Source organism: Euprymna scolopes, chromosome 1 (genome assembly GCF_053919585.1).
Source record: "Euprymna scolopes isolate OS-2025 chromosome 1, ASM5391958v1, whole genome shotgun sequence".
Lineage (NCBI taxonomy): Eukaryota > Metazoa > Mollusca > Cephalopoda > Sepiida > Sepiolidae > Euprymna > Euprymna scolopes.
The window spans coordinates 115,394,644-115,406,608 of record NC_136482.1 but is presented as its reverse complement, the minus strand read 5'-3'; the positions used below and the strand labels follow the sequence as shown (position 1 = coordinate 115,406,608).

The window sequence follows — 11,965 nt, the reverse complement described above, 5'->3', positions numbered from 1 at the left end:
AAAATGGCATTACACGTATATTTAAAAAAGGAAAAAATATTTTCTTTAATTCACTATGATATACATCATGTTTTAAAAGATGAATGCAGACATAATAAATGATTAAACATTATCAATATTATTGAACATACTTTTAATAGTTCAAAATTTATTTTGCTTTAACTAAATAGTGGTATAAAAAACTCTTCCCTATATATAACATATTCCAGAAATTGAGCCTATATGTATAAGTGATGGGACAATTCCAATATCTCCCACCACCGATTCAGAAACTTTAAATATATATTAGTGACCTGGCAAGGCCACAAGGGAGACAACCAAAGCAACAAAACTGAAGCTGGCCTGCCAGGACACTTTGTAAAAATTCAGATACGTCTGATTTTTGTGAAACTTCCAAACATCAAGTAATAAGGATACATATAAATGTAGGCAAATTTGGCCATATTTTATTGGTTTGAAAATATAGGTTCTTTTTTACCAATTGTCATAAAATTTTAACCATAGAATCATATTCTAATCTTCAAAAAGTCTGCAAATTTTCATGTAGTTTCATCTCATAGAACCAAAGATATGACCATTTCAATATTCAATTTGGATACAAGTATCGATATAAGCATCCATTTTTGCATTTTAATAAGTTCCAAATCTCAGCAACTATTGATCAGAATTTAACAAATGAACACTCGTTGGAATGCTAATGACCTGAATTGTGTAGTGGGCTATCAGACATTTACCCTTGAGGTCACACATTAAGTCGCACATCCATCATTCAAAGCCTATTTTTGGCACTTTTTTTTTACAGCCATAAAATGTTTCAATCATAGTCATCGGTTTTCCTAGTTTTGCAAATGAATTACAAAATATCTAATATTTCCCTAAAACCTCTGGCCTTGATGGAGGGAAGACTAAAACTTGCTGCTATGGTTTCAAATGATCTGAAATAACAGCAAGGGAAGACTAAAACTTGCTGCTATGGTTTCAAATGATCTGAAATAACAGCAAGGGAAGACTAAAACTTGCTGCTATGGTTTCAAATGATCTGAAATAACAGCAAGGGAAGACTAAAACTTGCTGCTATGGTTTCAAATGATCTGAAATAACAGCAAGGGAAGACTAAAACTTGCTGCTATGGTTTCAAATGATCTGAAATAACAGCAAGGGAAGACTAAAACTTGCTGCTATGGTTTCAAATGATCTGAAATAACAGCAAGGGAAGACTAAAACTTGCTGCTATGGTTTCAAATGATCTGAAATAACAGAAAGGGAAGACTAAAACTTGCTGCTATAGTTTCAAATGATCTGAAATAACAGCAAGGGAAGACTAAAACTTGCTGCTATGGTTTCAAATGATCTGAAATAACAGCAAGGGAAGACTAAAACTTGCTGCTATGGTTTCAAATGATCTGAAATAACAGCAAGGGAAGACTAAAACTTGCTGCTATGGTTTCAAATGATCTGAAATAATAGCAAGGGAAGACTAAAACTTGCTGCTATGGTTTCAAATGATCTGAAATAACAGCAAGGGAAGACTAAAACTTGCTGCTATGGTTTCAAATGATCTGAAATAACAGCAAGGGAAGACTAAAACTTGCTGCTATGGTTTCAAATGATCTGAAATAACAGCAAGGGAAGACTAAAACTTGCTGCTATGGTTTCAAATGATCTGAAATAACAGCAAGGGAAGACTAAAACTTGCTGCTATGGTTTCAAATGGTCTGAAATAACAGCAAGAGAAGACTAAAACTTGCTGCTATGGTTTCAAATGATCTGAAATAACAGCAAGGGAAGACTAAAACTTGCTGCTATGGTTTCAAATGATCTGAAATAACAGCAAGTGAAGACTAAAACTTGCTGCTATGGTTTCAAATGGTCTGAAATAACAGCAAGGGAAGACTAAAACTTGCTGCTATGGTTTCAAATGATCTGAAATAACAGCAAGGGAAGACTAAAACTTGCTGCTATGGTTTCAAATGATCTGAAATAACTACAAGGGAAGACTAAAACTTGCTGCTATGGTTTCAAATGGTCTGAAATAACAGCAAGGGAAGACTAAAACTTGCTGCTATGGTTTCAAATGATCTGAAATAACAGCAAGGGAAGACTAAAACTTGCTGCTATGGTTTCAAATGATCTGAAATAACAGCAAGGGAAGACTAAAACTTGCTGCTATGGTTTCAAATGATCTGAAATAATAGCAAGGGAAGACTAAAACTTGCTGCTATGGTTTCAAATGATCTGAAATAACAGCAAGGGAAGACTTGATTTCAAATATTTCTCAGGTGTTATATCTCCCCTCTTTGGTTTTCATACATCAAGTAAATTTCACAGTGTATAAGGATTATTTGATACTGAAGATACTCATCATTGTACCCTATTTCCAAAAGAGAGGAGATATAAGTATGAGAAATATTTGGAATCAATTGCTGTTATTTCAGATAATTTGAAACCATAGTCATATATTTTCTTAAAAACCTATGTAATACATGCACATATATTTGAAAAATGCAAAAATCGACTTGTAGCCAGGGTGATGTATGAATTTACATTTTATTTATAGCAACAGGATTCACTTAAGAGCATTATAAGAGTAACCATAAAAAACTTGTAAAAAAACATGTTTGACGTGAACATAATTGTCCGTGAGTTTGATGCCTGTGAGATTCAATATAGAAAATGGTTCAATACAAGAGTGAACATGCAGATGTGAATGAAAAGTGCAATAAAAGATTAACAGAATTTTAAGTTCAATCAGTGCAATCAGTGTAAATGGTGAAAAACAAAAATATAAAAAAAGTGAGAAGTCAGCAGCCAAAGAGGTGATCTGGGGTAGAGAGGGTTGTTTGCTTTTTGTAGAGCTTATATTGTGAATAATTTCATTAAAAATATGTTAAAGAATGAAATATTTTCAATAACCTAGAGAAAAAATAAATCTTTCGTTTTTTGTAAATACTTTTTCCTTACATGTGGTATGATAAAAAATAATACTTCTATATTGTAAAATTATTTTTAAATTTCAATTCTTTTTAGTGATATGAAAAAAAAAAAAAATCAAAAGTTTTAAATTGTTCATACTTAAAATTGAAAGGGATCAGATGAAAAGCAAAATAAACACTGGCAATAGTTACCCCTATATATATATATACACACACAATTGAATAATATGAACGTTTTATATTAAATCCTATTGCGAGAAAATAATTTGTTATATTTTGTTTTTAATGAAACTGTTTTTTAATATTCAGTGAACATTTCAGGAACAAACGTATTTTTCACCATGTCAATTTGTCATAATTCTGTATGTGTAGGATTCACTCCTAAACTAATTAGCAGATCATTTTGAATTTTGGAAGAGGGCTGCTAAGAGTAAAGGGTGGCAATGCGGATTATAGTTTCATTTAGTTTTATACAAAGTGGCAAAGAATGTGGAAGCCCTTTGTAAAAAGTCTGCTGTTTGTGAAACTTCAACAATGGTTATTAAACATCAAGTAATAAGGATTTTGAAAAGTTCAGTTTCTTTGGACTATTTTAAAGGGCCTTTATAGGGACATATTATAGGCACAACCAATGATTTGGAAATTCTAATATTTCAGATTTTCATTGGATTCATAGTCATTAGAGAATAATAAATCTCACCTGTCTGTTTAAATGTATGTATGTATATCTAAAACTTTCGACAGAGGCAACGGATTTTCATGAGTTTTATTTCACACAAGGTATCGTTTTGAAGCACAACCCTCCGGATGGCAAATATTGAAAAATTGGCTAAAAACATCAATTCCTTCACTCTCAACTGGGTACTTTTTTACAGGGAGGGGTCACTTTTTTTGCCGATATTTTTGAAAGTTATCCCTTCTTTTCCATTGACTAGCCTTAATTTAAACCTTTGCCACTTCCAGTTTGGCCATCGATGCAATGGCAAAGACATGTTTTTTTTTCACATTCTTTTCCTCCTTTGCGGTACAGGTTCGAGCCTGCCTGTTTACTACCACTTTTTTGCTCAACACACACCTCCAAACACCCAGGCTAGTTAGACAATAATTAAGGATTGCCTGAATTTCTTCCCAAAGTCTTTTCAGTGTAAGCCTTAAATTATAAACATTTTCGAAAATCAAAACAAAGTGACGGATTTTGATGAAAATTAGCATGAAGATTTTTGACAAGATTTAGAAACATATCTTGATTTTCTTCTTTGTAAAGAGAGATTAAAGTGGTGCAAAACTTATTTGCTTGGAGGGATTAAATTTACCCTTCATAGAACAGGTATTCTTCTAGTTTATATATTAAGTTGTAGTTCCTGTCTGTTTATTTGCTTTGGAAATAAACTGCAATAATATATGTTCTGAAACTACATTATCTAGAGAATTGTGAAAAGACGTTACATTTTGATCAAGCTACAACTATACATGAATAATCATGTTGACACACCGGTTCATGTCAAGTCACCAAAGTTAAGCAACATTGAGCCTGGTCATTATTAAAATGAGTGACCAATTTGAGAATTCCAGGCGCTGTAAGTAGAAGGACGTTTGACACCTCCCTGCAAGAGTTGCAAAAAACTAACATCGTCATCTCCCCTACCGGGGATATACATGTGACTGGGGGCCACTTATGAATTTCATACTCCCATGAAACTTCCTCTTCCGGAGGAAGCCGGTTAAACTCAAATAAGGTTAGTGCCATTTCACACGGACACATAACCACATGACAGCAGATTCGACAGAAAGTCAAAAGTGATCGGTTGTTAACTGAATTAAACTTTGACAGATAAATGGCTATAAATTTTCAACATCTAAGAAAAAAAAAAAAACCTGGTCATCTCCACAGAAATAAACTAAGATCAAGTGGTTGGTCAACACACTAACAGCTTGAATAGGTGAAATACACATGCTCATATCAAGCTCTAAATCAGAAAAACAAATCATTTGTATAAATGGACAATTTATTTCATTGTCCAGAACATCTATTTATAACAGCTTATTTGGGATAGCCACTATCCACTTTTTATCACAGATCCAGTGCATAAGTCAGTTGTACTTCGGCTGTCATTATTATATATATATATATATATATATATATATATATATATATATATATGTGTGTGTAATTATACTGAGTTCGTGAAATTCAGTAAATTTTCATATACCAATGAGTTTTAAGCCCAAAAATGGTTGACTTAAAGAGTAAGCTACAAAATTATCAAATTTTATAATTGAGCATTAATATACTGTGTAAGCAAAAACCCATTGGGATTTTCCGTAACCACAACAAAGGTAGATGTTTCTTGCATGCCTTTCTAGCTAGGGATCCCCCTTCCTTCTTTCTCTTAAAAAAAATGCTCCACTGCCAAAAGTGTGCTTATTCATAAAGTCTGAAGAACTGCTAGCTTTGAAAATTTTCAAACGACATAATGCTTGAAACTGTCGAACTGGACATAGAAACAATTGTAACGTAAATTGAAATACACTTTTTGTTGCCACCAACACCTTGTTTTGAAGTCTTGTTTTTGCTTACACAGTATATATATATATATATATATATATATATATATATATGAAGCTGTTATATCACTGAGGACAGTGAGAAATTCATTGTATCAGCTCTACAACATGCTGTCTTTCATACTTCATTTCCATAAATGAAATAATTTCCTTCAACATAAAAAAATACAGATATAAAAAAAAAAGTGTAAAGGAGTTTAAGGTTTGAAGCAACAGTGCACAGTGGTTCTCATTTATTCTAGAGAAATACCAGCTATGTCTCCAAAACTAGCAGGGAGGGGAGCAAATTTGTTGATTGTAAAATATGCTTACTATATTTTTAATTCATGTAGATATTGTATTATTACAGAGCCAATTCTCTATTAAATATATATATATATATATATATATATAGTCTGCATATTATATAAACATTATTGGTTATATATTGGGCATACATGTTTCAGTGGAATCCTAATCCAAGGAGACTACCTCATCAAACCAAATTCTTTTTTTTTCTGATGAGGTGTTATCCTTGGATTAGGATTACACTGATATATCTATGCACATATGTAATCAATGTTTGTATAATAAACAGACTATATACCAGTTCTGTCGTCCATTAAGCATTCTTTAATAATCACACTAGTTTCATTGGATTTACCTCTAGGAAACCAATCTATATATATATAAGATTTTAAAGACAAATTTTTTAATAGAATATATTTGTTTTCAAGTCGGTTTCTATTTAACCCATAGTTGGGACTAGTGGTGGGACGATTAATCGGAATCGGAATCGTTAATCGTAAGAATCGTGTATTTTGGGAGGTATCGGAATCGGAATCGCATCGTTAAAAAATACCTTAATTTTCCGATTCCTTCATTACGATTCTTTTAGTCTGATGTTGAAAAAAAGAAAAAAAATTCCTGATATTTCTAACTGCAAGAGAGAAATAAAAAGAAACCAAAGAAATTCATTATTAACAGGGCAATGCTTAGTGCCTCTCCCTTACAAGGTTCATTCATTCAGATCTATTGTAATCAAAACTACAAAAGAGTTAACTTGAAAAGAAGTATGCAGGGCTCTATATTGCGAGTAAAAAAAAACAAAAAAAAAACGCTTATCTTTTTGGCGATTGTTTTTTTTACTGACAAATCTTCTAATACTGAATGAAAATTCTTTTTCAACTTATATTTTCTTAAAATAAAACGAGCAAAGTCAAATTATTTAAACAGTAAAAGGTTTAATAGAACAATGTACTTTTTTTTCTTTTTTTAAAAGAAGGCTTTTGAAAGAAATATCTCTAAAATGAAATTGATCACGTTGTATCATTTCGCAAAGTTTTGACAGTAGTCGGTTTCTTTTGAAGTTTCAAAAAAATCGACCCCATACCTATCTCTTCCAAACCTAAAGTTATTAAATAACCCCTTCGTTAATTTAAGGGTAATTAATTTAATTCAGTCAAGTTTTTTTTTTTTTAATTTCATTGAAATAAAATCCATTATTTTTTTTTTCTCCAGAAAGATAAAACCCTGAATTTGATTATATTAAAAGCAGAATAGGGTTTGTATTACTGTACACATAGATTCGAAAAAGTTGTCAAAAAAACAAATATATAACAAACAAATATTATCAAAGGCAAGATAAGTTACTTTTCTACCAAACTGGATACATTTTTTTGTTTTTATTCAATGTAACATGTTTATTCAGCTCAAAAAACATGCAGTGTTTACCGATGTATTGGAAAATTCAAAATGGCGCCCGAAACTCTCTTTAACATGGTAAGTTCGGGAAAAGGTGTTATAAATAATAAACTAGACAAAATACTATTAAAAAAACACCGAATATATATCAAAATATGTCACGGTAACGAATTTAGGAAAACTCGTCCCGGGAAAACTCGTCTCCGGAAAACTCGTCCCCTTTCGCTAGGTAGGAAAACTGGTCCCGTATTGAATAAATATCGATTGAAAACACATTTTATGATCGTTCTTGAAGGAGATATTGTTTTTTAAAATAAACTATAGCCCCCCCCCCATAATATTTTTAAAAAAATATTTTTACTTGTTTAATGTTTTTTTTTTGTTTTTTTTTAAATAAAATCGATTTTCTAAGTGTCCGTTTTCTACCTAACTGGCTAAGTTCTTAGTGGTTTAACTTATTTTAAAGCGTTTATTATGTTCATACAAAGTTAATTACAATTTTTTTTTTGTTCTTATTTTAACGAATGTTTTTTGGAGTCATAAAAACAATAAAAAAAACAAAACCCAAAAATTAAAAAACAGGGAGCGGTTCGATTCTTCGTTACGCTTTTGGTTTTGTTTTTTAATTTAGATAGTTTTTTTTAGTAACTTATCTTGCCTTTGATAACATTTATTTGTTCGATATTTGTTTTTTGACAACTTTTTCGAATCTATGTGTACAGTAATACAAACCCGTTTTTTGTTGTTATGTTTTTGTTTTCTGTCATACCAAATGCACTCATGCGTTATTTAAAATTATGATTTCATCAATTATCAACATTTATTGTCGTCCTGTCAAATTTTGCAAAAATTAACTAATAAATTAAAAGCGAAATATTTTTTGGCGCGAGAGATGCCATGTGCTAACAATCTCTCGTTAACTCATTTTTAATTTTTTAAATTTTTACTTCAAAATTCTAAAATCAATCATTAAGAAAGTAATCACTAAATAAATTTATTAATCAATTTTATTGAAAACTCCGCTATCGTTTATCAAGAATCTTTTTAATTTCATTTTTTGTTGGTTGCTTTTCGGAGGGAGATATAGATTAATTATAAATTATAAATTATATTTTAAAAAATATTAAAATTTATTATTTTCTTTTTAAAACCAAATCTCCCTCAGTAATTTCTTTAATTTTCTATTTTTTAGCGATTATCAAGACCCCTTAAGCATTATTTCTCGTTCTCCCGTAACACTCGACCGACATGTTTTTTGTTTGTTTTCTGTTTTTTTTCTTTACCAAATAAACGATTCCAAATAAATAAACAACATAGTCGGCGAGGTAGAAAAATCGATTTTACCCTTTTATAAACAACAGTATATAAGTAAATTCTTTTTATATTAATATAAAAAAAAATATGTGGTCTCGTTTATGAACATAATAAACGCTTTTATTAAAAGCACAAAAAAAACATTAAACAAGTAAAAATATTTTTAAAAAAATATTATGGGGGGGGGGCTATTGTTTATTTTAAAAAACAATATCTCCTTCAAGAACGATCATAAAATGTGTTTTCAATCGATATTTATTCAATAAGGGACCAGTTTTCCTACCTAACGAAAGGGGACGAGTTTTCCGGCGACGAGTTTTCCCGGGACGAGTTTTCCCGGCACCCACGGTAACATATATTGAGCGAGTTTCTAGCAGTATTTTGTATAGTTTATTATTTATAACATCTTTTCCCGAACTTACCGTGTTAAAGAGAGTGTCGGGCGCCATTTTGAATTTTCCAATACATCGGTAAACACTGTATGCTTTTCGAGCTGAATAAACATGTTACATTGAATAAAAACCCGAAAAATATATCCAGTTAGGTAGAAAAATAACTTATCTTGCCTTTGATAACATTTATTTGTTATATATTTGTTTTTTGACGTTTATTCAGCTCGAAAAGCATACAGTGTTTACCGATGTATTGGAAAATTCAAAATGGCGCCCGACACTCTCTTTAACACGGTAAGTTTGGAAAAAGATGTTATAAATAATAAACTATACAAAATACTGCTAGGAACTCGCTCAATATATGTTACCGTGACATATTTTGATATATATTCGGTGTTTTTTTTAATAGTATTTTGTCTAGTTTATTATTTATAACACCTTTTCCCGAACTTACCATGTTAAAGAGAGTGTCGGGCGCCATTTTGAATTTTCCAATACATCGGTAAACACTGTATGTTTTTCGAGCTGAATAAACATGTTACATTGAATAAAAACAAAAAAATGTATCCAGTTTGGTAGAAAAGTAACTTATCTTGCCTTTGATAATATTTGTTTGTTATATATTTGTTTTTTGACAACTTTTTCGAATCTATGTGTACAGTAATACAAACCCGGTTATTTTGTATCTACAGCGCCATGTCACGTGGTATATTGTTTTTTTTTTCATTACGCACGTTCATTTATAAATTATTAAATTAAATATTTATCTTTTTTATATTTAATTAGTATATATTTTCTTTCTCTTCCGCTATATTTTTTTTTTATTTAATTCATTAAATCTGTTAATTATGAGGACCAAAATAATGAATCGTGTGTATTTATTCTCTAATTTTCTTGTTTTTGTTCTGTTATATAAATTCTATTTTATTTGTTTTTTCTCTGAAGGATAAATTCTATTTTCTTTGAGTTTTTTTTTTCTGTATTCCAATTAAGTAAAATAAATTTTCTCTAGAATAAATTTTGCTAATTTTTCCGTTTAGTTTGCTATATAATAATTTTATTTCATCCAAAACATGACGGTGTAGACATAAAATATCTCTTCCAAAGTTAGGGAACATATTTGGGAACTACCGACCATAAGTATAAAACTACCCGATATATTTCAAAACAATAAATTCCCTAGGAATCGGAATCGGAATCGTACTTGGTATCGGAATCGTTAATCAATATTTTCCTGGAATCGGAATCGGAATCGTATAAAAATTAGGAATCGTCCCAATACTAGTTGGGACCCTAAGAGGTACTACCACTCCGGATCAGAGTGGACCTGGGAGTAATGGTAATTAAAGGGTGGCTCCACACTCCCCAAAGCCTGCAAGCTGGATATAGTTTAAGGTCATATTCAGGACCTACAAGTTTGGAGCACATTCCATTAAAGTACTTGTAAAACAGGCACAAGGATACAACACTGCATCAATGGGACAGGGTTTGTAGCTTGGTTGATAATTAGATTGGAAATTTTTAGATGGGGGATCCTTTATAATGGAGAGACTAGTGGTAAATGCATCACTATAATATATGACATATTTTTGGGTTCCAAGTAAAAAAGTTTATTACAAAATCGAAAAAGGATAAAAATGGCCGTGTCTTATTTCACTCATTAATCATCTCACTGTTCGTTGACTTTTTCATTTTTTGTAAAAAAATATTTACGTAATTGGAATGCTGATTCGGTTAAAGGGTGTCACAGACATCAAGTTGACAGTTAAATTCTTACTTTTATGACATGTTGAAATTTAAATCCCATAAATATTTTCCAATTTTCTTTCAACTCAAAAAAGAAACACTACAATATAATATAGACTTTTTAAAACAGCTGTTACATCTCAATCAGAATAAAAAAAAAATTTTTTTTTAATTAAATCAAATTTTTTGTGACGTTTAATTGAATTACAATATTGTTTTGTCATTGTAATAATCAGATAAAAATAACTAAAATTGACATATTTCAAGAAATGGTAAATTTAAAAAGGTAGATTTGAACATGGTTTGCGACAGACATGTTAAACGACTTGATTATTCACAACAGGAGGGGAAGGTGCAAAAGAAATGTTACTTTGGAATAAGCACAGTAGTAAGAAAATAAGTAAATGGCTAAAGAAAAAGATGTTAAAATCATGGCACCTGTCTTTAGGAGCTGCTGCTTTTTTGGCTTCAGGGTTTTCTTTCCTATTTAAAGAAAAATGGGGCAAAGGAAAAAAACACAAACATCACTATGAATTTCAACTCAATAAAAATACAAAAAAATTGTAAGATATAAAGAATTAAATTGATTCAAAGTGAGCATTTCCCTTGCTTAAAAGAAAAAAAATAATTATTATGGATCAATAAGCGTACATCACTCAGATGACAACATTTCATGAATCAAGGTGAAAAATAATTTTAAAAAACTTTTTTTTTTTAAATAAACAGTATAAAATAAAAGAAAATTAAAATTAAAAATACATAATTTTAATAAATGTAATTAAAAATAAAAATTTTAATTAAAAAATATTTTAGTCTAAAAAATAAAAATAAGGTATTAAATAATGTTTAAGTTTAATTAAAAAATTAAATTTAAAAAAGTAAAATTAAATTTAAAAAAGTAAAATTAAATTAAATAAAAAAATTAAATAAATTACAAAAAGGTCACATAAAAAAAAAACACAGACAATGCAGCACCATTTTTTGCGTTTTTCTTTACTAGAAAGGTTGACTGTCAAATCTTACGTACTTTTCAAGGTTATTCCTACTGTTGGAAAAAATATTGTATTAAAAAAAAAAAAAAAAATTGTATTTCATTTATTTCAAGAAAAAAAAATCTAAGAATGAATTAGTTTCCTTGGATACAATTTATATGAATATGTTAATTAAAAAAAAAAAAAACAACAAAAAAAAAAGAATAAAGTGATTTAAAATTGCTTTCGCTCTCTCTCTCTCTCTATATATATATATATATTTTCATTCAAGCTGAAATATTATGCGCAGTTTGTTTTTATATATATATTTTTTTTTTACATATCCAACTTTTTTTTTTTC

At 29.9% G+C, this 11,965-nt stretch overlaps 1 protein-coding gene across 12 annotated transcripts in view; it reads right to left on the bottom strand.

Moving 5' to 3' along the window:
• LOC145266748 (uncharacterized) overlaps positions 1 to 11,965 on the bottom strand; it is a 141,504-nt gene that overhangs the window by 8,706 nt on the left and 120,833 nt on the right. For 8 of the 12 annotated variants that reach the window (XM_080122651.1, XM_080122833.1, XM_080123098.1 and 5 more), the window contains one exon: positions 11,072 to 11,116. The exons of the other annotated variants lie outside the window; for them this stretch is intronic. In XM_080122651.1, coding sequence (XP_079978777.1) covers positions 11,072 to 11,116 — 45 coding nt within the window. The remainder of the gene's footprint in view (positions 1 to 11,071; positions 11,117 to 11,965) is intronic. 12 annotated transcript variants of the gene reach the window in all.